The sequence below is a fragment of the Aquarana catesbeiana genome, linkage group LG01, assembly GCF_042186555.1.
Source record: "Aquarana catesbeiana isolate 2022-GZ linkage group LG01, ASM4218655v1, whole genome shotgun sequence".
NCBI lineage: Eukaryota > Metazoa > Chordata > Amphibia > Anura > Ranidae > Aquarana > Aquarana catesbeiana.
The window spans coordinates 861879487-861907238 of record NC_133324.1 but is presented as its reverse complement, the minus strand read 5'-3'; the positions used below and the strand labels follow the sequence as shown (position 1 = coordinate 861907238).

The window sequence follows — 27752 nt, the reverse complement described above, 5'->3', positions numbered from 1 at the left end:
TACTGTAGGCAGTCGGCAAGTTGTTATAAGGAGCTGTTCAAGAAGGAAAGATTTCTTATGGATGCAACAATTTATTAGTCAGAGAATATACTCTATTCTAGACCAATACAATGTTGCCCACACTTCAGTCATATCTTCAATGCCTAGGACCAAAACACTGTCTAAAGCTTCAAATGTATAAAAATGTATCACATTTCCTTGGAAATCACAGGAAGACCCTATAAAGTAAAAGTAAAAGCAAACTGTACAATGTTTCACAGTTTTTGAGAGATCACTCCTTCACCCCACCTATCCTCCTTTACCCTGTTCCCCCACTCCATCAGTCAGGAGTCAAATCCTGTGTAAGCTCCAAGTCAGATAGTGTCAGAGCTTACACAGTGTTGATGTGTTGAGTCCCTAACACTGTTTAATGGAAGGGCTCATGGGGCGGTTTAAAATATTACAGGGTTTGGGAATATTAACCCATTGCTTTGTTTTACAGATCTGCCTAAATATGGTGCCTGTTTGGCGACAGCTTTGCAACTGGCCCACTGCCCATTGTCCTCCTGTCCGCCGGAATGACTTGTAGCAGAGCTCTCTTTCCCTTCTGCCCATTGTTTTTATCTTGCTAGCTAATGCTGATCATTTTCTTATACAGACTTGTTCTTTTAAAGCTAGTTCAGTTACGTTGGTTTTAAAAATGTAAATTTTTGGTCGTAAACAAAAAATAGGTAAATAAGAGATCACTAGGTAACTTAGACATCTTACACTGTCCTTGTTTCCTAAAAAAAAATGTTTATTTCACAGGTGTTTCAAACACAGCCCTGGCCATCCAGCAGGTGGACAAGGCTGCTGAACCATAAGCCTTGTTGTTTTTCTATATAGTGTCTTTAACTCTGATTTTCTTCTGGGTGGTGGAAGGGATTCCATTGTCCCAAGTATCAATGTTGTCACTACTATAACACAACACACTATAGTGCATATCTGTCAATCTGGTGACTCCTAAACAGGCTCTTGGATCACATTCCGAGTCCCCATCCACAGAATGAAAGCTTCTAATCTAGGGCAGACTAACAAATTGAGGACTTCTGGTTAGAATTTTATGACACATACCTGAGCATTGGTCTAGGGGGAGGAGGCAGTTCATCTGGATCCTGACAGCGCTTGGCTTTCTTGGTGACCTGTTTATAAATGTTCCGAGCTGTGACTCCTACCCAGAGGACTGTGGCCAGTGTGGAGTAATGGAGGAGAATGCCAATCTACAATACAAAGGATGCAATTTACTCTTCTGTGGACCTTTATTTAAAGCAAACCCCCTCATTTTAGGCTAATTTGAAAATGCAAAGCTAGAAAACTTTATTCACAGACAGCTATAGAACGACAGGAAGACCCCTATAGCAATAAGCATAATTCTAGCCTTTCCCAACAAACAATGGATACTATACAGTACTATATACTATACAGTAGATAACATGCATCCATATTTGCATTAAAAAAAAACATAAAAGCACTATTTGCAAACATTTTGAGAAAATATGTTACAATATCAAATGTCTAGAAATAGTTTGTAAGTGAACTTTTAACACTCTTTAGCCTCTTTTATGTAAGATATTGCATTCTTGCTTGTTCTTGCTGCTGCCAAAGACCTCTTCCAGAATCTTCATTGGATAATAAATAAGGCCCCATTCACACCCAGGCGATTTGAATCATGGGCAAAAATCGCCATGATGCGTTTGCGATGCCATTACTTCTCAATGTTACCCCAATCACAGTAAGATTTTACAGCACTATAAATCACGCCACAATCGCAGCAAAATTGCTTGTCGCTCAAAAAGGAGCAGGAGCTTCTTTTGGGCAACAGCATCGCAGATTGCGACTTGCCCCGATTGCAGTACGATTTATCACTCTACAATTTCGGCACAATCGCAATGCAATCAGTGTGCCATTAAGAAGTAATGGCATCGCAAACCCGTCCCGCGATTTGGAATCGCGGGCAAAATCTCGGCTGTTCTGCCCGCGATTCAAATCGCCTAGGTGTGAATGGAGCTTAATGCTTGTGAAAGCAGTCTGCTCTAACAGCCCTTTCTGCATACAGCATCAAAGAAAGCACACCAAAGTGCAACCAAACTGATAAGAGGCATGGAGGAGCTCAGCTATGAGGAAAGATTGAACTGAATGTATTCTCTCTTGAGAAGAGGAGATTAAGGGGGGATGTGATCAACATGTACAAATATATAAGTGATCCATATAGTGAACTTGGTGTCGAGTCATTCACTTTACGGTCAACACAAAGGGCAAGGGGACACTCTTTACGCCTAAAGGAAAAGAGATTTCATCTCCAAATACGGAAAGGTTTCTTCACAGTAAGAGCTATGAAAATGTGGACTAGACTCCCTCCAGAGGTGGTTCTGGCCAGGTCAGTAGATTTCTTTAAGAAAGGCCTGGATTCATTCCTAAATGTACATAATATAACTGGGTACTAACATTTATAAGTAAAGTTGATCCTGGAAAAATCCGATTGCCTCTTGGGGGTCAGGAATTAATTTTTTTCCCCTGCTGTAGAAAATTGGATCATGCTTTGCTGGGGTTTTTCCTCTGGGTCAACTGTGGGTATACGATTGGGTATATGGGATTGTTTGATATTATTATTATTTTTTTTTATGGTTGAACTAGATGGACTTGTGTCTTTTTTCAACCTGACTATGTAGCACCTGGGACTGTATCAGAAATGCATGTCTCCATAATGCCTCCATGCACGTCTCCAAGATATTACAATCTATACATATCATAGAACACAAAAATATATTTACATATCACCTTAAAAAACAATATGGACTTAAATAGTAGGAATTGAATGTAACATACAAAAAGGAGTGGATTTATTAGCGTTTACAACAAGGAATATTTCCAGGGACAATTCATGTGACTGCCCTTAGAAATCAGACACAGATGTCAAACATGATTTACCACTGGCCAGAAGAGTTGAGCAGCTTGCATGGTATCTAAAGCTATACTGATTAGGCCTTCATATAACAGAGGAACCACAGAATGTTTATATAAATTAAAGACCAACTCTGTGAATATTAACACTGTGTAATACTTCCGTCTCTTCGTCCCCATCCTCCTTTATGGCTTCTGAACGGTCCCTCATTGTTCTCATGCACAATGCAGGGCTCTCGGCCTTGCATTATACTTGATGATGTCCTTGTGGCCTAGGGTGTCTTAAGCACCATTCACACAAGCGTTTTGCCACAAATAGCTGCGGATGCTCACAGCCCGTTATTACAGTGTACAGGGTCAGTGGCTGCTGCTATCCATACGCAGCTGTCAATCCAAGCAGCAGGAATCTGTAAATTCCTATCATTGGGATTCACAAATGTACACATAGTGCCTTAAAGAAGAGGCTTTGGAGTACTGATCACACAGATGGAGTGAGAAGTATTACACCTTATTCCTCATCCCCTAGAGTTAACAAACCTTTTACTCTTGCAAGGGTCATTTTTCTGTAATTGCCTGGAATGTTTGATCATTCTTACAGAAGCACATTTGTGAGGTCAGATACTGATGTTGGGCGAGAAGGCCTGGCTCGCAGTCTCCACTCGAATTCATCCCAAAGGTGTTCTATTGGGTTGAGGTCAGGACTCATTCAAGTTCCTCCACCCCAAACTCGCTCATTTATGTCTTTATGGACCTTGTTTTGTGCACTGGTCCAAATCATTTGGTGGAGGGGGGGGGGGGTTATCTTGTGGGGTTTTCAGGGGTTGGGCTTGGCCCCTTAGTTCCAGTGAAGGGAACTCTTAAAGTGGTTGTAAACCCATCCAAAAAAAACCCCTGCAAGACAAAGGCATAATGAGCTAGTATGCATCACATACTAGCTCATTATGAAATACTTACCATTGATCGAAGCTGGTGCAGCGGTCCCCGTACACTGCTGTGGCCGGCGACAGGTCTCCGGAATGTTACATCCTGGTTCGCAGGCTCCGGCAGTGTGATTGGCCGGAGCTGCAATGATGCCACTCCCGCACATGAGCTGAAGCAACGGCACGAACGAGCTGTTTCTTGTGTTTCAGTGTGCATATGCCGATGACGTTGGCACATGCTGATACAGTGGATGTCTCCTAAACCGTGCAGGTTTAGGAGATATCCACACTACCTACAGGTAAGCGTCATTATAGGCTTACCTGTAGTGAAAAGTGGTTTGTAGGGGTTTACAACCACTTTAATGCGTCAGCATACCAAGACATTTTGGACAATTTCATGCTCCCAACTTTGTGGGAACAGTTTGGGTCAGGGACGTGTGGTGAGATTAGTGGCTGGTGAGGCACTGACTAGTATCAGAGCCAGATACACACAAGTTACATATGCCATGATCGTTAGAGCGAGAGCAATAATTCTAGCACTAGACCTCCTCTGCAACTCTAAACATGTAACCTGTAAAAATGTTTTACAGCATCAAATGTGGAGATTTTTAAGTACTGAAGTTTGGCATCATTCCACAAGTGTGCGCAATTTTAAGGCATAACATGTTAGGTTTACTTGGCGTAACAACATCTTTCACATTATACAAAAAAAAAAATAGGGCTAACTTTAGTGTTTACTGTTTTTTTTTTTTATTCATTAAAGTTTCTTTACAAAAAAAATGCATTTGAAAAATTGCTGCGCAAATACCATGTAACATAAAAAGTTGCAACGACCAACATATTTATTCCCTAGGGCAGTGATGGCAAACCTTGGCACCCCAGATGTTTTGGAACTACATTTCTCATGATGCTCATGCACTCTGAAGTGTAGTTGAGCATCATGGGAAATGTAATTCCAAAACATCTGGGGTGCCAAGGTTCGCCATCACTGCCCTAGGGTGTCTGTTAAAAAAATATATATAATGTTTGGGGGCTCCGAGTAATTTTCTAGCAAAAAATAAATAAAAAATGATGATTTTTACACGTAGGAGAGGAGTGTCAGAATTGGCCTGGGTGGCAAGGGGTTAATTACCATAAGTAATATACAAATAATTATTATATATTATTTTTAAGGTAATTTGCTATATTTTCAAAAACTGTACTCAAGCAGGTGCATTTACATACAAATTACTGAAGTTTGAAGTTATAACTTCCAATGTAGCACCAATATTTAAAAAGGGCCCAAAATACATCCCTGGGAATTACAGACCAGTTAGCCTAACATCAATAGTATGTAAACTCTTGGAGGGGATGATAAGGGACTATATACAAGATTTTAGTAATAAGAACGGTATCATTAGCAGTAATCAGCATGGATTCATGAAGAATCGTTCTTGCCAAACCAATCTATTAACCTTCTATGAGGAGGTGAGTTGCCATCTAGATAAAGGAAGGCCCGTAGACATGGTGTATCTGGATTTTGCAAAAGCATTTGACACAGTTCCCCATAAACGCTTACTGTACAAAATAAGGTCTGTTGGCATGGACCATAGGGTGAGTACATGGATTGAAAACTGGCTACAAGGGTGAGTTCAGAGGGTGGTGATAAATGGGGAGTACTCAGAATGGTCAGGGGTGGGTAGTGGGGTTCCCCAGGGTTCTGTGCTGGGACCAATCCTATTTAATTTGTTTATAAACGACCTGGAGGATGGGATAAACAGTTCAATCTCTGTATTTGCAGACAAAACTAAGCTAAGCAGGGCAATAACTTCTACGCAGGATGTGGAAACCTTGCAAAAAGACCTGAACAAATTAATGGGGTGGGCAACTACATGACAAATGAGGTTCAATGTAGAAAAATGTAAAATAATGCATTTGGGTGGCAAAAATATGAATGCAATCTATACACTGGGGGGAGAACCTCTGGGGGAATCTAGGATGGAAAAGGACCTGGGGGTCCTAGTAGACGATAGGCTCAGCAATGGCATGCAATGCCAAGCTGCTGCTAACAAAGCAAACAGAATATTGGCATGCATTAAAAGGGGGATCAACTCCAGAGATAAAACGATAATTCTCCCGCTCTACAAGACTCTGGTCCGGCCGCACCTAGAGTATGCTGTCCAGTTCTGGGCACCAGTCCTCAGAAAGGATGTACTGGAAATGGAGCGAGTACAAAGAAGGGCAACAAAACTAATAAAGGGTCTGGAGGATCTTAGTTATGAGGAAAGGTTGCGAGCACTGAACTTATTCTCTCTGGAGAAGAGAGGCTTGAGAGGGGATATGATTTCAATTTACAAATACTGTACTGGTGACCCCACAATAGGGATAAAACTTTTTCGCAGAAGAGAGTTTAACAAGACTCGTGGCCACTCATTACAATTAGAAGAAAAGAGGTTTAACCTTAAACAACGTAGAGGGTTCTTTACTGTAAGAGCGGCAAGGATGTGGAATTCCCTTCCACAGGCGGTGGTCTCAGCGGGGAGCATTGATAGCTTCAAGAAACTATTAGATAATCATCTGAATGACTGCAACATACAGGGATATACAATGTAATACTGACACATAATCACACACATAGGTTGGACTTGATGGACTTGTGTCTTTTTTCAACCTCACCTACTATGTAACTATGTAACTAGTAATTTACCAGTAAATAGACAATAAATTTTTATGTTAGAACATATAGCATAATAATATATGATTTAGCTTTTTATCAGCAGATTCTCATCCCTCTTAACTGTGTGAGAAAAACATTGGATTATGGGTAAATCTTATACCAATAAACCCATGTTTTTTCCTTCTAGTTAGGAGGGCTGGGTTTGAAAGGAACATTTGTCTTTTAGAGGCGTGCCTCCACTGCAGCATATTTATTGGACACTTGGGCCAATGGTATTTTTACCATTGGTCCAAGACTCCAAGCTGTCCATTGAGCCCAGTACTTCTGACAAGAAGTGAGAGGCACTGTGAGCTGAACCTCTCAGTCTGCTGCAAACAGAGTGTATTTAAAGTGGCCGCTCTGTATGTAGCTTCTGACAGGCTGCGCAAGGAGCCCCGTATCTCTGGAACCATAGGTCGTAGGACTTCAGCTACATACCCCCCAAATTTGGGGTCTTTGTGACCTCAGGTCGCCGAGCTACAACCCTCAATCGTTTTTTGTTTTTTTTATGTTCATGGCTCTGCCTCACCTGCCTCCCCTGGCTCCACATCCCTGGTTTGGGGAAGGCCCCTTCCTGTTCCAACATGACTACACACCAGTGCACAAAGTCCATAAAGACATGAATGAGCGAGTTTGGAGTGGAGGAACTTGATTGGCCTGCACAGAATCCTGACCTCAAGCTGATAGAACACCTTTGGGATGAATTAGAGCGGAGACTGCGATCCAGGCCTTCTCGTCCACATCAGTGCCTGACCTCACAAATGTGCTTCTGGAAGAATAACAAACATTGCCATAGACACACTCCTAATCCTTGTGGACAGCCTTCCCAGAAGAGTTGAAGCTGTTATAGCTGCAAAGGGTGTGACAACTCAATATTGAACCCTACGGACTAAGACTGGGATGCCATTAAAGTTCATGTGCGTGTAAAGGCAGGTGTCCCAATACTTTTGACAGTATAGTGCAGTGATGGCAAACCTTGGCACCCCAGATGTTTTAGAACTACGTTTCCCACAATGCTCAACTACACCGCCAAGGTTTGCCATCACTGGTATAGTGCATCTGCACAAGAATATGGGAGGAGTGAATATAATCCACAGGTGCTCTAGAGCCGCTCATACTTACAGCCTGACACACACTGGAGTTTCTGGTCTGATTGATGCCACTAACATACACTGCACAGGTAAAGAAGATGTGAAGACCCAGGTTTACCAACATGTGCCAACTTTTAAGGCTGATCCTTACCACACTGAAAAAAAAAAGAAGGATGTTAGAAAACCATGTTTAAGATCACAGAAATTTAACAAACAAAAGCAAATCTTAAAAGGAATTGTGCCACCTTAGAAACAACAGCAAGTATAATGCATTCAGTTAGGCTTCCTCTCTTATTCAATTTCCTCCCATCAGTCAAAAATCACATTTCATGCTTAAATCTGAACTACAGGCAAATATTAAAACAAAAAAATAACCCAGCAATGTATTCAGTGAAAATCATTAATATGTAAGTTTTTACAAAATAATTAGCATAAGTACTTGAATCTGTCTTTATATCCCTTCAAACTGATGCTTACCCGTGATAGTACAAATTACTGACAATAAGCATCAGTAAGCAGAGCAGCAACACCACAGCAGATGCATACACGACGGGATGCAGCCTAGTCACAGGATGGGTATAGAATTCAGTCCCTGTTAGGTCCTAGAAAAGAAATGTCATCTTAGGACAAATGGCAATGAAAACCACTAACTGCAAATACAACGACTAACCTATAGAATAATCACTTAGCGACTACCGGTATTTGTGCGCTTTATCTCACTATATGATTAAAGAAAAAAAAAAATGATGGAGCAGATTACAACATTAAAGGGGATGCATGGCATATTTTCAGTTGGCACATATTTTTTTTTATTATTACTGCAATGTTAATCTTAAATTCATTTTTATAAGACTTTCACGGTTGCACAAGCCCACACTTCCATATTTTTGCTACTGCATTAACTATAGAGATTTGTACATTAGCCACTAGAGGGAACTCTTGGGACCACTATCGAATTTATATCCTAAGAAACCTTTATAAATGTAATATATTCAATCATAGTATTCAGTATATGCATTCCCTTACCTTATACCTTTCTCCAAATTTAAATGCAGACCAAGCTATAACACTGGTAACAGTGTCAGGAGTTGGGACAAACTATACCTTCTAGGAGTGCGAGCAGTAATTCATATATTGAGTAATATTGCATGTGTTACCTACTTACAGTTGCCAGAATACAATCACTTCTGCTAAAAGTGACTCTTTTAATTAGATAAAACATGAAACACATTTGAGTCGATTGACAGATTTACAACATTACAAGAGAAGCTGTAGAGCAGCCTTTCTCAACCTTTACAATACAGAGGAACCTTAGTAATAACTTTCCGGTCTCAGGGAACCCCTGCTAAAAAATGACTACAATATATATATACATACACACACACACACACACACACATATATATAATACAGTATGTACATACATACAATGTACTGTATATATACACAATACATTAGTGTGATGGTCAGTGGGAAGAATGTCCCTTACACTTGCCACTGCATAGCAAGAATCAATACCTGTAATATGCAAGATAAAAATATAGTTGCTCCAAAAAAATATATAATTGCAATTTATACATAGAAAATAGGATGTTTGTGCTCCCTGTACAATCCTGTTCTTGAAGGGTTAATTGGGGAACAAAGGAGATCTCTGGAGTATAAGCCCTGCTCCTAAGAGGATGGACACTAAGCAAAATGCAGATGAGCATGCAGCTATACCACTCTTTACAGGAAATGAGAGCCAGCCAGCTGTACTAAAAGGAAGTAACCAAAACCCCAAGCAATGACAACAGCCAAAACACCAGAGCAGATAGGCAGGATCTGTACCCCTCTTCAATTACAGGCTTTTATGGTGAAAACAAAAATCTTATTTTATCCCAATGTTCATTGGGAAACACAGCAGACCACCTTTACATGGTAAAGATTTTACAGTGGAATGATTTTACACCCCTCTGAAAATTTTTATATATACAGTATTTATACACTCACCGGCCACTTTATTAGGTACACCTGCTTAATTGCTTGGTAACACAAATTGCTAATTAGTCACATGGCAGCAAGTCAATGCATTTAGACGTGAAAACGACTTGCTGGAGTTCAAACTGAGCATCAGAATGGGGAAGACAGAGGATTTAAGTGACTTTGAACGTGGCATGGCTGTTGGTGCCAGACGGGCTGGTCTAAGTATTTTGATTTTCACGCAAAACCATCTCTAGGGTTTACAGAGAATGGTCCGAAAAAGAGAAAGTATCCAGTGAGCAGCAGTAGTGTGGAGGAAAATGCCTTGTTGATTTCAGAGGTCAGAGGAGAATGGGCAGACTGGTTCAAGATGATAGAAAGGCAACAGTAACTCAAATAACCACTTGTTACAACCAAGGTATGCAGAACATCATCTATGAATGCACAACACATCAAACCTGCTACAGCAGCAGAAGACCACACCGGGTGCCATTCCTGTCAGCTAAGAACAGGAAACTGAGGCAACAAATCGCACAGGATCACCAAAATTGGACAATAGAAGATTAGAAAAACAGTGTCGGGTCTGATGAGTTTCGATTTCAGCTGCGACATTCAGATGGTCGGGTCAGAATTTGGTGTAGACAACATGAAAGCATTGATCCATCCTGTCTTGTATCAAAGGTTCAGGCTGGTGGTGTAATGATGTGCGGGATATTTTCTTGCCACACTTTGGGCCCCTTAGTACCAATTAAGCATTGTTTAAATGCCATGGCCTACCTGAGTATTGTTGCTGACTGTGTCCATTCCTTTATGACTACAGTGTACCCATCTTCTGATGGCTCCTTCCAGCAGGTTCATTTCACCCTTTTACAAAGCTCAAATCATCTCAAACTGGTTTCTTGAACATGACAATGAGGTCACTGTACTCCAATGGCCTCCACAGTCACCAGATCTCAATCCATTAGAGCACCTTTGGGATGTGGTAGAATGGAAGATTTGCATGATGGATGTGCAGCCAACAAATCTGCAGCAACTGTGTGATGCCATCATGTCATTATGGACCAAAATCTCTGAGGAATGTTTCCAACACCTTGCTGAATCTATGCATCAAATAATTAAGGCAATTCTGAAGGCAAAAGGGGGTCCAACCTGGTACTAGCAAGGTGTACCTAATAAAGTGGCCGGTGAGAGTGTGTGTGTATATATATATATATATATATATATATATATATATATATATATATATATATGCACAACTGAGCTTTGTTTTTGTTGTATTCAGGAGGAAAACAGCACAGACATATTACTTTAGTGTAATAGATACTAGCTTTTACTCTGGTTTATTACCAGTCTGTACAGATGTGTATTGTGTCATGAATCTCACCATTAACACTGCATAGTTGCTGAGCGTGCCGCACTGTATAGTGGTTACATTCTCATCTGATGCGATTATCTGGCAGCCTTCTGACTTCCATCCACCTTGCCCATTAAGTAGATCAAAATCCCACTGAGCTGCTACAGGGTCCTTTCCATGCGCAATACGACGTAGTGTGATGTTAACAGGGATGGTGGGAAGGTTTCGGTTTGGACCATCTGTAGAAAAGAAACATATTAACAATGAAAATAACTATAGGGGCACATCTTCTGGTGTCTCAGGCTTCATATTGGGGGTCCTTACATCATTAGACATGACATTCATTGTGCGGGTTGTCTCATCTTGTGGTGGCTACAGAACAAGTGTAAGGTCACAGCTGGGGTCACACAGGAAGGACACAAGGACCGCATGCCTCATCTGTATTCTTACATTCAGTCGGTAGGAATGCCAGCTACTCATCCTTTCTTATGCATGTTGTTTCTTAAATGACCTTTATGCTGTAGCTACTCTCTCCCAAATCATTGGACTGAGACTATAAGGTGCAAGGTCTACATCTCAAATGTGTGAGTATTGTGGATTTTACTGTAAGAAAAGTTTAACCTTATGCCAACTCAATAGCATCACTTTATATTTTGGCTGTGTCCCGGTTACAGATTTTTCCTCACTTCCTGTCTGGTGAAAGGGTTATCTGCTGGACAGAAATTGAGGAAAAAAATCACTCAGAGTCCCAAATAGCACACAATGAGAGAGGGGTTCTAAAATCCTTGCCATTTCTATCCAAAAGTAAAAATAAAAACATACTGTATATTTGGCTTCATATACATTTTAACTGTTTATGGAAACTGAAGTCAATGAGCAAGTTTAGTAGTTTGGTTGTGTTGTAGGGTTAGGAATAGAGTTAATGGGAAGAGTTAGGTTTAGGGGTTATGTTAAAATTGAAGTACAACTATAGGCAAAACTTTTCTTTCCCCTATTCTGGATAGAGTAAGGGAGGGTTATATAACTCCTGTCTATTTATTTAATTTTTTTTTTTTTGCCACCTGCGTCCCACTGGGGAGATTTCCTTTCACTTCCTGTTCCATAGCCAAAACAGGAAGTGAAAGTGTATCCCTCCAAAGTGATAAACACATGAGGTGTCATCAGAACTGGTGCCCCCACTGGAAAATTTCTCCTCTATTCCTGTTCTGGGGTCAACTCAAAATTTGGGACTTTCTTTTGATTTCACTTTCAATGATAACAGTTGATAACGTGTTGCACTCAAAATGCACTGGGTGTGTGCATTGCTGTGGGTGTCCATGTATTCCTAACAACACCCCAAACACAAATGCATTTGCCTGCACTAAATCGCACTGTACTGCAGTGCCGCATTTTTTAAAAATAGTGCATGAACTACTTTTTGTGTGATCCAGTGCAATTTAAGCCCATTTAAATGAATAGGCTGAATATTGCACCACACTAAAATCACACAGGAACACAGGCTGCGTTCCTGTGCAATTCAGGAGTGAACTGGCCCTAAGAGTTAACTTGAGTTTAGGGGGTTTGGTTCAGAATAGAAGTTAACTGCTTCCTTTTTTTCTGGGTGTGATAAATTCACATATGATCTGAAAGTAATAAAAATCTCGATCTAGAATTGAAGTGTCCCCAGAGGAGCTCAGAAATCTGCAAAGTGAATAACATTTCACAAAAGTCCGCAGTGTCAGAGCTGTCCTGAATATTAAAGTGGTTGTAAAGGCAGAAGGTTTTGTTATCTTAATGCATTCTATGCATTAATATAAAAAGCCTTCTGTGTACAGCAGCCTCTCTCAGCCCCCCTAATACTTACCTGAGCCCCATCTCCATTCAGCGATGATGCACGAGAGACTTGGCTGTCTGGGACTCTCCCTCCTCATTGGCGGAGACAGCAGTGAAGTGCCATTAGCTCCTGCTGCTCTCAATCAAAGTCAGCGAGCCAATGAGGAGAGAGAGGGGGTGGGGCCGGGCTGCAGCTCCATGTCTGAATTGACACATGGAGCTGTGACTCGGCCTGGGTGCCCCATAGCAAGCTGCTTGCTGTGGGGGCACTCAACAGAAGGGAGGGGCCAGGAGCACCAAAGAGGGACCTGAGAAGAGGAGGATCTGGGCTGCTCTGTGCAAAACCAACTGAACAGAGCAGGTAAGTATAATGTGTTTATTATTTTTGAACCCAAAAAAATTAGACTTTAGTATCACTTTAATAGCCCTGGTGGCAAGAGCCTACTCATTTATGCAGTAAATGGATTTATATTTGGGGTGTTAGTACAGCAAAAGTTGAATAACTGCTATAAAACATGCACAAAGCAGAGGATTATAGGATGACATATATAGTATATCTAATACAAAGAGGCTACAGCAGAGTCTTCCTCCTAATAACAGAAATGACCCATGTGGATATATTTTTACATATCTAAAGAAAAGACAGGTGGCTTGCAACCAATGATGTTTTAGCTGTCATAATTCCATTACAGAACCAGATTGGCTGCTACAAGAAATATATTTTCTTCATTTCATTAATAAGAGCCAACCAAACGCTACAATATTTTGCTGTCATAGAACAAAGCCTTTGGATTACCTAGGACCAAAGAGCACTGGCCCCTGGTATATAGATCTTGGATCCAATTCAAGTGGGACAAACAAGCGTTCACATATGAATGTGTCTGAGATGGAAAGGTGCAGATAGCTTTATACAAACCTAATTTGACAAGAATGACTGGCGTGACCACTGCGCGCCTCTTGCCATCATCCGCGAGGTGTGTGGAGTTTCCGGTGGCTGGGAAAAGCTTTCCATTCCTAAATGCAATCAGCTGAAGCTTGTACACCGATTCATCCACGGCTCTCTTCTCTCTTTTTTCTCTGGACCCAAACAGAGCAGCCGGCAGCTGTATAGAGGCTTCCACTACTGTGTTCTATGAAGACACAAGAAAAAAGTGGTCATATTTACAGAGCAGATATAAACAGTGCATTTCTATGGGCTGACCAATGGAACATTCACAAAGACATTTTTACCAGCATCATGGGTTGCCATATTGTTATTTTTTGATTCAGCTAAGCTACATAAAGATTACATGTTCTACATGATTGGTCTGCAGTGTAATCATAGGGAAAAACACACCATCCTAGCAACAGTTTTTTGTTTTCAGGTTATGTGCATGCACACTTATCAGTGTACAAGTGTAATATTTGTGACTATTTATTACCGCTCAAAGAAATCAGAGTAAGCTCAAAGTAATCTTCAGTCTGTGACTAGTTAGTGCAAAAATTCATCACACCCACACATCTCATTCCTCTGATGCTGCCTTGTTCTATGACTATCACACACACACTTCAGTCCCAAGATCTGTGACCCACCAGAATCAAACATTGAACAGGACTAAATGAGGGGAGCAAACTGAGGACACCATTCTCTCCTCTTAGGCAGACCTTGAGAGATGGTCCTAGTTAACCACTTCAGCTCAAGGTTTGCCCCACTTCATGACCAGGCCATTTTTTGATACACGGCACTGCGTTACTTTAACTGGCAGTCATGCGGTCATGCGACACTGAACCCAAATAAAACTTATGTCATTTTTTCCAACAAATAGAGCTTTCTTTTGGTGGTATTTGATCACCACTGCTTTGGTTTTTTTGCGCTATAAACAAAAAAAGACCGACAATATTTTGTACTTTTTGCTATAAAACATATCCAATAAAATAATTTATAAAATAGAATTTCTTTAAAAAAATTAAGGCCAATATGTATTCTGCTACATATTTTAGGTAAAAAAAAATCTCAATAAGTGTATATTAATTGGTTTGCGCAAAAGTTACAGCGTCTACAAGCTATAGGATATTTTTATTATTTTTTATCACTAGTAATGGCGGCGTTTAGCTACTTATAGTGGGACTGCGATATTACGGTGGACATATGGACACTAACTGACACTTTTTTGGAACCACTGACACTAATACAGTGATCAGTGTTAAAAAATATGCACTGTCGCTGTGGGAAGGGGTTAACATCAGGGGAGATCAAAGGGTTAACTGTGTGCCCAACCTTTGTTTTACTACAGTGTGGGAGGTGCTTTTACCGGGGGGAAGATTTTATTCACAGTTTATATGGACTATATATTAGCACTCTAGCAAGAGAGACTGGATTATTTCACATTTATCACAGGGTGTTTTTTTGTAATGTGATATGAAATATAAGTGCTCATCCATATAGAGTTTGGCACTGATCACTAGGTGTCACTAATATTTGTTGATATCACTTGTTTATATATATTTCACCTATTGTTTATCATTCACTCACATGTTTGTTTGTTCATTAGCTTTTCAGTCAGCGCCATTATTTATTCCACTATTTTTTTTAGAGGTTTAAGTACTGTTTACACAATAATTAGTACTTGCTAGTGTTAGCAGCTCAGCAGAAGTGTCATGTTACACACATAGATTTTACTACCTGGTAGAAAAGGAAATGGTCACTGTACTAAGATGTAACCAATCCTCACTTGAATCAAGGTTAGAGGTCTGGGTGGCACACAGTTAAAAAAAAAAAAAAAAAAAAAAAAAAAAGACTGAAAAACCTCTAACTGCCCGCGTTTGGAATCTAAAGATGTCAGATTCCTATTTGTTAAGACTAGAGATGTGCATGACGAAAAAAAAATTTTGTTTCGGATTCATTCATTAAGTCAATCATTTTGTTTCATCACATTTGTTATGTTAGAAAGATTTGTTTTTCAAAATTTGTTTCCTATATTTGGATTTGTTTCATAAATTTGTTGTTCCAAATCGTTTTGTATTTTTGGAAGATTCAGATTCATTCCTTAGGTTTCCAGTGCGACCTTGCATTAGGACTTGTTAGTGATTTGCTTGTAATTTCAATGTGGACTTGCTTGCTTTTTTTTTTTTTTTTTTTTTTGCGCCTTTGGCCAATCATAACAATACACAGTGTGACATGTACTATAATGCCGCGTACACACGGTCAGACTTTTCAGCCACAAAAGTCCGACAGCCCGTCCGACAGACTTTCGACAGACTTTTGGCGGACTTTCAACAGACTTTCTAACGAATGGACTTGCCTACACACGATCACACTAAAGTCCAACGGATTCGTGAGTGATGACGTGCACCGGACTAAAATAAGGAAGTTGATAGCCAGTAGCCAATAGCTGCCCTAGCGTCGGTTTTTGTCCGTCGGAATAGCATACAGACGGGCGGATTTCTGAGTCCGGCGAAGTTACGACGTAAAGATTTGAAGCATATTCCAAATCTAAAGTCCGTCAGATTTGCGACTGGAAAAGTCCGCTGAAGGTCCGGTGAAGCCCACACACGAACGGATTGTCCGCCGGATTTGGTCCGTAGGCGTCCGTCGGACAAGTCCGTTCGAAAAGTCCGACCGTGTGTACGCGGCATTAGACTTGCAAAACCCTCTGAAGTTGCAAACAAATGAATAGAATAAATTTGTTGTTTTCGTTATAATTTATTTTGGATTCCTTGAAATTCCTTACTATTGCTATTGAGAGATTCGGATGTATCCAAATCGCAGATCAATGGAAATTTTGTCCAAATTTCAATCCGTAAGGAAGCAACACGCAAACGTCTAGTTAAGACAGTGATTGGAGAATGGACATATAAATGACAGCAAGTTAACAGGTAACCTGGGCTGGACAAAGCTCAGACTGGGAAAAACGAGCTCAGAGAATTACCTTGTGAAGTTATCACACTAAACGTTGAGGAAAGCTCTTGTTCACTAAAGCTGCCTACTGATGCCAACAATAGACCTCATACATATATTTGCCCACCTCTGGTCTATTACCTTTAATGCCACTATGCTGAAGGTACTGGACACATTGCACTTAAAACTCAGCTGTTTATCCAAGTTCCCATCTGGGTCTCTCTTGCCTATTTCAGCTAACACTGTGCGATCGGATGCAGCCAGTTTCTGAAACACGGTACAGGTCATGCCAGTGAAGAGAGTGGACTTTATCACATAGGCCTCCAGAGCGATGTTTGGGGAGTACTGAAAGAGAAATAGGAGAATACATTAGTGATACACAAACTGCACAAATTCAGTAGCTGAATGATGTAAAATTTAGGACTTACTGTGGAGTATACTTGAGCACCATTGGCCAGCCGATAAGTAGCAATGCGCTGTAAGCACTGCACTATGCGGGTGCAGGCCTTCGCCTCTTTCTGCGCCATCCACAAGACGCGCTCATCTGCCAGCATGATGTTACTGGCGATGTCCACCATAACATCTCCAAGCTGCAACACAATGATAACAAATATTACTCCTTCATATGAACAATTCAGCCTTACTAAAAAACAGAGGGATGGTATGTCCCTCCTCTGGCTCATTTAGCCATTTGTAAAATCTATAATGCTATTTGGGTCAAAGCAAAGAAAAGAAGAAAAAATAAATAGAAAATAAAAAAGGAAAAACAATAAACATCCTTTAAATAACTGCAGGCTTCTCATAAGCATATAGCCCAATAACAGATATTTGATACATATAACATAGAGATTTTAATAGTAAGATTGATAATCAGTTTATTAAAGTGGATGTAAACCCAATGTCATCTTTTCTAAACTACTGCCATGGGGGTTATCTATATCTATTATCTTTACCTGTCAAATGTCTCCCCTCTGTCTGTTATGAGACCCGAAAAACTGCAGATTCTGTGGGTGGGTCTGTTGTCTGGAGCTCAGTGGGTGGAGTCGTGATGTTAGTAGACTCCCCGTCCACCTCTACACTCCCCTGTGTATTTCTAACACTGAACTTCTGCTATGATCTCTAACATCCAGTGAAAAGACAGGAAAGTAACCACATGACTTCAGCATGCCAAATCATGGTGAGGTGTGGAACAGCCAATCCTTGCAGAGCTGCTCAAGAAAGGAGTGGGGGAGGGAATTAAAAAAATAATGCATGTCTTAAGCTAGTGCACAAGATATGTAAATCACCTGTCACTCACAGCAAGGGGGAGGACTTGACAAAGTTTTTCTCAGTTTGTCAAAAATTGTCTCACTGAACAATAAAAGAGGATTGCTCAGAGATGGATCAACTCTGTGTGGCAAGACTGGGCTCAAATGATAGGACATCCTATACTCTACAGTATGATATAAAAAAAGTAAAATTATTTCCAGACTTTTAATGTAGTTGGCCAGCACTTTCCCCACATCAAATTTTGCTCTGTAACATAAGATACAATATTGTGTCTTGCTTTCTGATAAAAGGTCCCCCATTCATATTCTTTTTATGCCAAGTTAAAAGGTTTGTGTCTTCAACTTAAAAAATTGCAGATGAAAGCACAGAAATATTTAGTTTTGTAAACACCTGCTTTTTATTTTCCAAAAACACTTTTTTTTTTATTGATCAGCAATGTGCCTCTGAACTTGCTAGGGAACAAGCCAAAGAGTGTCAATTCGCAGAGCCCTCCCCCTCATTGCAAGTCATAGCCCTCTCCCCTTCTGAAAGTTCCTAATTACTGTCTGACCTAAAATCTTTGCCCCTCACCTCCCTACATAACCGTTTATGTAGCTGCCTGGGAAGGAGTGAAGGGAACGGGGATGCAGCACTCCTAAAACTATGACCCACAGCAGGTTGCAGCCTGCTGCTTGCCATAGACCACCCCTGTAATGAGAAGGTCCAGCATGCAGACATGTGTATGACAGGCTGCCCAATAGACAGTGCACTCACACATTGCTACTCATGCACACACTAGAGGATATACATGAGCACCTAAAAAGGAGTGACCGGTTTTAAAATGACCTCTGCCCACTTAGCTGCCCATCTGGCTGTTTATGTACTATGGTCAGACAGCAAGTGAGTAAAATGCACAGATCATTTGTTATTTACTGAATCTAAAAGGAGACATGCCTTAGAACGGTCAGATACAGTCACCATGCAACAACTGTGCAGACAATGGATTGTGCAGCAATTGCAATGAAGACAACATAGCAATGACCCACCCTTAATTGGTCATATTCCCCTATACTATGGCTTTCAAAGACCAGTGAGCCATCCACACTTCCGCTGAGCAGCTGCCAGGGGAGTTCTGTGCCCAAATAGTAAAAGTCTTCAAATAAACAGAAAATTATAAATAAAAATATCTAAGCTTACCTCCTTGTATTTTTCTGCAAAGCGGCCAAATTTCTCAATCATTTCAGCAACAAAGATAACGTCCATCTTGTCCGAGAAATTTGCAGCCTCTACTGTGTAGGCCAGAAGCTGCTTAGCTGTTGCAACTGCATTGGTGAGGTTTAGTGGCATCTACAAAAAACAAATGTTCAAAAATGAATTGATAAGTGATACTTACTTTATCTGGTCACGATGATCAGTAAATTACACTAGGGGGGTGATTTACTAAAACTGGAGAGTGCAAAATCTGGTGCAGCTCTGCATAGTAGCCAATCAGCTTCCAGTTTTTTTTCAAAGCTTAATTGAACAAGCTGAAGTTAGAAGCTGATTGATTGGCTACCATGCCCAGCATGCAGACCATGAACACCAATAGCTTGGGAATATAATCATAATAAAACAAAATGGAAAGTTGTTTCCAGTTTTAGTAAATCAACCCCCATCTGTAAACAACTTTCCATTTCATTTTAGGCCTCTTTCAGACGAACGATCCGTTCAGGTCCGCCTGTCAGTTTTTTAGGTAGACCTGAACGGACCCTCCATAGACATCTATGGAGCGTCGGATGTCAGCGGTGACATGTCCGCTGACATCCGAAGCGCTCCGATCCGAAAAAGTGTAACGGAGGAAAAACCTACTTTTCCATCAGTTTTCGGATCGGGTGACGGCGGACTCTACGGTCCGTCGTCATCCGATCCCCCATAGAGGAGAGCGGCTTTGTGACAGGTCCGTCTGTGCAGGGATGGACCTGTCATCTTCCTGCTCAGCGGGGATCCACGGAGCGATCCCCGCTGAGCAAGCGGATGTTCACGGGGCGGATCATCTCGGATCCGTCCCGTGTGAAGGAGGCCTTAGGCTTAATGTACACGGTGTGTTTTACAACCTCTCCTGAGCGATTTAACTTGACAGAGAGTAACTGACGTTTAAAAAAGTCAGTTTTGCCGCGTTTACATGCCGCATTTGCATTTAGAAGCATTTTTTTTTTTCCAAAATAGTCAAAAATGTAAAAACACCTGTAAACGAAATGCGGCTAAACGCGAGTTATCGCGTTTACATGCACTTACAAGCTGTACAGGAGTTTGCCGTTTCAAATGCTTCTGAACATCCGCTTTTGCTTTCCAAAAAATGAGTACCTGTCAGTGTGAACATCTTTAGCCTGACCCTGCAGTCTTTGATGTCCCATCTCGGTATAAGGTCTCTTATCCATTGGTCGTGGTTTGAAGCAGTATTAACAAACAGCTTTCTCTGATCCTCTGTAATGGGAGATCATGAGTTTCTGGTAAGCGGCCAGTCTGATTTCACGGTGGTGGAGCAAGCACGCTTTTTTCTTCTCACAGCAAGAATTTATGTTTTTTGGAACTTTTTTTAAGATATTTTCATATCACTTGGGTGATTTTTTTTTTATACATGGACTTTTTATTATCACTTTGAACATTTTATTTTTGGATTGATTATTCATTTGACATGTGTTTTGTATATTATGTATACACTAAAGGGGAACTCTTCACTTAGTTCTAAATATTTGGTTTGGTGATGATGTGTATGATCACCAATCTGTTTTAGCGCGATTCAACCCCCCTTTTTTTCTTACTTAATTTCACTGTGTTTGTATTACATAGATGAATCGCGGCTGTAATTGTTATTGTTTATGTATTTCACTGTAGCGCAGTTATTCCCCTCATTTTTCTTCTAAACTCAACTGCCTAGAAATGACTATAAACGACCCTGTGTACATGTACTGATAAGATAACAGAGGAGAGTTCAGGGGCAGCTGAAAAAAAACACCCAACTGCTCCTAAACGTCCGTTTACCAGCAGCAGTGTACATGAAGCCTTATTATGATTACATACCCAAGTTGTTGGTGTTCATAGTCTGCATGCTGGGCATGGTAGCCAATCAGCTTCTAACTTCAGCTTGTTCAATTAAGCTTTGAAAAAAAACTGGAAGCTGATTGGCTACCATGCACAGTTGCACTAGATTTTGCACTCTCCAGTTTTAGTAAATCAACCCCAATCTGGAGAGTGCAAAAACTGTTGGAGCTGTTCATAGAAACCAATCAACTTCCAGGTTTTATTGTCAAAGCTTAGCTGAACAAGCTGAAGTTAGAAGCTGATTGGATAACCATGCACAGCTGCACCAGAATGCTCCAGTTTTTGTATATCATACCCATAATATTTTTCTTCAATGATTACAATGCAATGCCTTCCTGACATGTGCTATAATAGCAGTGACAAGCACACTTTAACAACTTAAAATATATCTAAACACTTTCAAAAGTTGAAAGGGTCAGTTCACATCACATGCAGTTCAGTGTGTTTTTTTCTGCATCAAAAGCACATGGAAAGTAGGTTATATGGTTTCCAACGGCAGAGTTCACACCATGCGGTCAGTTCCAGGGCTTTCCAGTTCCAGAAAAAAAGTACAACCTGCTGCATTTTTCCTGCACTGGACTGTGCTGGAACACAATAAAATGCATCAGAATCCACTGGAACACATCAAAAACGCACCGGACCCCAGTACAGTGAAAGAAAAACAGGAAAAAGAAAAAAGCCTCTGGAATGCACCCGGAAACGTATCAAAAACGCACCAGAACGCGCCAAAAAAGCATTAAAAACATGCATGCAGAAAGGCATCTGGAACGGATCTGGAGTGCATTTTTGTGGTGTGAACCAGCCCTCAATCTTATTAAATCTGCAGCTTTTATTAGCTGGTGCTCCTGCCAAGACAGTACTTGTTCAGGCACTTCCTGGTATAGAATGCCAACTGTCTAATTGTGTTCCAGTGTTGTCACCCTCTACAACTACAACTCATTCAGCTGTCAGTGGGGAAGTCCATTGACAGCTGATGACCCATCTGTTGTTAAGGACGCCATGGCTGGCTACCCGGCCCGCTCCTTAACAACCAGCTATTCACTGCACCCAAAGCTTTGCCCAATCAGGGCATAGAATGCACTGTGCTGTGCATTGTGGGGCACTCGGCGAACATCCCGACGAGCACCCCTCAAATTCAGGTGTTCGCCGAACGGGCGGTTTTTGGGCCAAACTTTTGGTCAGCTTAAACTGTTCGCCCAACTCTATATCATAAGATAAACATTGTCACAAATAATTACCTCTAGTTCATAATTAACAACACTGGTGGTAATTAAAGTGATTGTAAAGTTTAGTAACAAACACGTTATACTTACCTGCTCTGTTGCAGTGGATTTGCACAGAGCAGCTCAGATCCTCCTCCTCTCGGGTCCCTCTTCTGTGCTCCTGGCCCCTACCTCCAGTTCAGTGCCCCCACAGCAAGCAGCTTGCTATGGGGCACCCAAGCTGAGTCACAGCTCCATGTGTCTATTCAGACACTGAGCCTCGGCCCCTCTCTCCCCTGATTAGCTAACTGACTTTGATTGACAGCAGTGGGAGCCAATGGTGCTGCTGCTGTGTCTCAGCCAATAAGGAAGGAGAATCTCGGAAGGCTGACACACTTGTGGACATCGCAGGACAAAGAGAGACCTCAGGTACGTGTTAGAAGGGCTGAGGCACATAGAAGGCTTTTTTTTATCTTAATGCATAGAATGCATTAAGATAAAAAAAAAAACTTCTGCCTTTACAACCACTTTAAGACCGACTCTCTAAGTTGGTGCACAGAAATAGGCAGAGTGCCTGTCTCTGTACGCTGTGTAGCAGAGCAACATATTTGCTGCCACTACCTCTTCTCCACCTGTCACTGGTTGTTAAACACTACTATTAACCGGTGATGCTCAATGGGACACTAGCTCCCCATCAGGGCCATTCTCTACCTGTGACCGAAAACCAGCAGTGGGCGGAGTCTAAAACCGAAAGCAGGCTGTCTATTGGCTAAGAACTTATCCACTGTCTTCTTTCAATCACAAGGAGAGCAGACCTTATGGGGAACTAGTGTCTGTCTGCATGCCCCACATTGATGTACCGGTTTACAACAGGAACATGAATCTGTCCCCCACATTGACAATTGTCATGTGGAGGCACATTGGCATTCTTAGACACTCTTTATGAATTCAGCCAACAGTGTTTTAGCAAACCAAATGTCAGCCAGTTAGGGGTCACATCTACAGTAATGTAAATTGTGAGGCAAGCATGTGGAAGAATACCTGATTAAACATGAACAGGACTCGTGTAACGTCATTAGCATACTGGCATTTAGAATAGTCCTCCTCTGCCCAGGAGCCCCCTCGGTCACATCGTCGCCAAGCTCTTATCTCATCTTGCTGGGTGCCAGGATAGATACCACCTCCAGCAGAATAGCGGGTGCACAGTAGATATGCAGTAATTCCTGCCAATGTTCTTGGCCACCTAATGGACAATATAATTAGTTCTCAATTTTAGCATTCTGTACAATATTATGGCATTTGGTCAAAGGATTTTTTGGCCCTCTTCACAACAAAATGCGATCTGCTGCGGGTGTCAGTCTTAGCTCAATGACACCCAAAACACAGGTTACAAATTTAGCGCATTTGCCTGCACCGGATTCCATGGTAAAGTAGTACAATGCGATCTGGTTGCTATGTATTTTGTAAGATAACGCATGCACTACTTTTGGTGCTGTCCTGTGCGATTTCAGCTTATTCAAATGAATGGGCTGAAATCGCACTGCACCCGGATCGATTGTGAGGCACAGCTTGTTCCTGTGCCATTCATGGTGTGAACCGGCCCTAAAGGGCTCATTTACACTTGTGAGAAGGGGGCAGTAAAAATAGGCAGTTGAGCCACAGTTTTACTGTCCTCCCTAAGCTGCAAAGGAAGCCGGAAAGGGTTGTACACGTTACAGCAGAAATGATTCCCTCTGTTACATTCAGTGGGGAGTACTGCTGCTGAACACAACTCATTCAGGCAAAAGGAATCGCGCTGCTACCACGTGCAATACACGCGTTTGCGGCAAGGTGGTGCAGGCTCTACAGAGTTAAAACGGATGGTAATGAGGTGACCTATCTGCTCCCTACAGCCTGTCAAAATGCCTCTTACCCACTGTGGATTGTTTTTCAGAGGGGTGACAAGGCCTGCCGCAAGTGTAAACTTAGCCTGACAGTTTGCAGAAACAGAGAAGGCTTTATATGTATAAAAAATATTCTGAGCTGCATGTGTACATTAGTCAAGCTAAGCTTATAAAGCTTAAAGTTTATAAAGAACGCATATAGGATTTGATTTACTAAAACTGGAGCATGCAAAATCTGGTGCAGATCTGCATAGAAACCAATCAGCTTCCAAAGCTTAACTGAACAAACTGACGTTAGAAGCTGATTGGCTACCATGTACAGCTGTACCAGATTATTTCACTCTCCAGTTTTAGTAAATCTAATCCATTGTGTCCTGCAGAGCCTGAGGCCTGGTTCACACTGATGCACTGCGGGAAATGCACCATTAGCTGCATTTCCCACATTGCATTGCGTCCATGCGATCTGCTGCGGGAATCAGTGTTAGAATAATGATACCCTGAAACAGATTGCAAAATGCAGTGCGATTGTCAGAATCGCATCACATGGGTGTGAACACCCTGAGAATTTTTGTACAAATGTTCATACAAATCTACTAGTTTACACCCAGCCTTCCATGGATGATCCCTGAGCCTAGTTTCACACTAGTGCGTGCAGAACACCGCGTTTGATTCGCACAGGAATCGCACCACATTCCTGCGCACATCACATGCGATGTCTGTGCCATATATTTGTATGGCTCATATCGCATCCGCACCAAAATGGTGTAGGACCCCCCGCACCTATATCGCACAGACATCGCATGTGATGTGTGCAGGGATGTGGTGTGATTCCTGTGTGCATAACACGCGGTGTTCCGCACACACTAGTGTGAACCTAGGCTCAAGGATCATCCATGGAAGGCTGGGTAGAAACGAATAGTTTCCTATGTACGAAACATTAGTAAAATAAAAATTCTCAGTAAATTCGAAGGCTTGACAACATTTCATCTGCTTTAAACATAACATTTCGGAGTGAATTCTCTCATGGTCAAAAACTAAACTTTGATTTCACCCCACTACCAATTAGAAAAACGATCAAACGCTCTTAAAACAAACATTTTCATTCAAAAATCTACTAGCGTGTACCCAGCTTAAGTGTCACACGGGTTTATTTTATATGTGCTTAAAAAACATCTTACACAGTTCTAAAGCTATGCTGGCACTGGCAGTTCTTACAAAATAAACATCACTGGGTATTACTGTTCAATTAGACTGCAAAGTATGTCTTGGCAGCTCTTCTCAGCATTAGTAACATTAATCCTCATCTTGTCTGATCCCTTAATAGACATGTATAGACATCTTAGAAGCTTTGATTTGTATAAAATGAATTGTGTGAATGACCAGAAAAGTAGGACATGTTAAAGGAATGATTGACTTTTTTTTTAAACCTTTACTTTATCATCTATAAAATATTCACTACTGTTTAAATATAATTAAAATTACCATTTATTTTTAAAGAGAAATTCAAGTTTATGCCAAACAATACAAGGGCTCCAGAATTACAACACTATTCCTGCACAGGAACGTGCAAGCACACGTTCAGACCGCATGCAAAATGCACTCCATTTGCAATTTGTCAATAGAAAGTTGCCCGTATCTGGCCACACCGGATAGCATGGCACTTTTGTACCATGCTATCCGGTTACAATGCTTCTTTTTTAAAAGAAGTGCATGCACTACTTTTGTTGCAGTGCAATTTTAGCCAACTCAAAATGAATGGGCTGCATAGCACACTGCACAGAACCGCATGTGAATCGCACGGCAACACACAGCACGTTCCTGTGCCTTTCAGGTGTAGCCATGGTGTAAACCGGCTCTTAAACCACATAAGGCTTCATGTATACTGGCCTACATTTACGACGGCCAGGGGAAAAACGCAAAATGCAGCAAAATCGCAGAGCGTTTTGCAGCATTTTGTGTTTTCCCGGGTCGGCGGTCAAATTGTTCCTATTCTGAATGCGATTCTTCTGCATTCAGGAAAAGGAGGTTGAAGTATATATAATTTTTATATATAATGTTTGGGGGTTCTAAGTAAATTTCTAGCAAAAAATACTGATTTTAACTTGTAAGCAGCAAATGTCAGAAAAAGGCTTAGTCGGTTAAACTGCCCTCATTTACAGACCGAAGTTCATCCCTTTGATCTAACCAAATGATACAATGTTTCTTTTTATCTTAGCACTGAGCAATGTTGTGTTAAACTTGGCAGGCTACCTTTTTTTTTTTTTTTTTTGACAGCTGTCAGCTGTGAGCAGAGAACGGCTTTGCACTGAATCATGGAAATGCCAGATTAAGATCGTGAGGGGGGGTTGAATCGAGATTGTGATTTTTTTTTTTAACGATTAATCATGCATCTCTACAGCTCACCTAAACATGGCAGCTCCTAAACTCTGCTAAAAGCCTATGTGTTCTGTATATGGACAGGCTTTTATGAAGCGGAGTTTTGGAGCTTTGGGCAAAAAAAAAAAAAAAAAAAAAGGCAAAAGCTCCTAAACTCAAGTTTAGGGGCTGCCAGTGTAAGCTAGTGTACATGAAGCCTAAATTATGTTTAAGGCGTATATTTAAGAAAATAAAATATTATAATTAGAAGAAAAACACGTATTCTGTAAATCTCTGTAGAACATTTCCCCATGTTTTATCCCTATAAAAACACTGCAAGTACAGGAAAATACCCACTGGAAATGCATTCCGCTCCAAACTTTCTGCAGTGGGCTGTCAACACCCACTGAAATCCCTAGCAGCCTTGTCCAGTTCTCTGCTGTACTATAGAATACCTCCCCCATATGTTATGGCGATGAGAAGGGTGGGGGGGGGGTGTTACGCTTATTATGTACCTTGTTGTATCCCCCAGTCCTCACCTTCCCAAAAGTCTTAGGCCCCTTTTATAAGGGGCGGACTCAGTTTTGATCAGCAGGGGATCTATTCACTGATCAAGGCAGAGCGACCGGATGACAGCTCTGCACTATGGGCAGCCAGGAGTAAATGGACTCTGCCTTCCGTTTACACCCGAATGCCCTCCGATCCACCAAGAAGGAGGAGAACAGATCCCCTTACATTTATTTTTAATTTTTTTTTTTTTTTTAGCAGACTGGATCGGACCCTTTGTGCCCAAGCCAGCAAGAATTTGATGAAGATGCAACAGAGACACAAAATCTTACGAGCCAGGCTGAAACGTGCACTGTGCACTTTCAGTCATTCCTTTGGAGATTTTGTACTCCACCAGATATGGATTAGGGAGACAGGCGAGTAATAAGACGTTTCCCTTTTTTTAATATCTGAATAACATATTTTCTCTTTAATAAATGTAGTTGTCAAGATAATACAGCTCCTGTTGTTGCTAAACACAGGACACGCAGGGAATGGCTGCACAGCAAGGTATGAAATAAGCGTATACATTTTTTATGTTTTTTTTTTTGTGAGCGAAAGATCTAATGTAACAACAAAGTGGCTTTATTTTTCTTGTTTTACAGAAGGTTCCCAAATGTTGAACTATAAAGAACATTTCATCTTGCTAAATTTCCCCTTTGCTCTTTTCATTCTGCAGATGACGCTACAATGCCACCTGTGGCCAGTTACCACTTAAAGCGAAGTTCCACCCAACTTTACAAGGTAAAAAAATAGAATGGTAATTCTATGAGTTTATGGTGCCACATCCAGTATTAGAGCCAAAGCAAAG

At 41.2% G+C, this 27752-nt stretch overlaps 1 protein-coding gene across 1 annotated transcript in view; it reads right to left on the bottom strand.

The window, feature by feature from the left end:
* The window catches only part of ADGRA3 (adhesion G protein-coupled receptor A3), a 104933-nt gene that overhangs the window by 4987 nt on the left and 72194 nt on the right, over nucleotides 1-27752 (bottom strand). The window contains exons 9-17 of the mRNA XM_073609322.1: nucleotides 23199-23400; nucleotides 19072-19221; nucleotides 17055-17216; nucleotides 16768-16971; nucleotides 13666-13879; nucleotides 10968-11176; nucleotides 8103-8227; nucleotides 7657-7780; nucleotides 1093-1238 (exon numbers count right to left, since the gene is read on the bottom strand). Of these exons, the coding sequence (XP_073465423.1) occupies nucleotides 1093-1238; nucleotides 7657-7780; nucleotides 8103-8227; nucleotides 10968-11176; nucleotides 13666-13879; nucleotides 16768-16971; nucleotides 17055-17216; nucleotides 19072-19221; nucleotides 23199-23400 (1536 nt within the window). The remainder of the gene's footprint in view (nucleotides 1-1092; nucleotides 1239-7656; nucleotides 7781-8102; nucleotides 8228-10967; nucleotides 11177-13665; nucleotides 13880-16767; nucleotides 16972-17054; nucleotides 17217-19071; nucleotides 19222-23198; nucleotides 23401-27752) is intronic.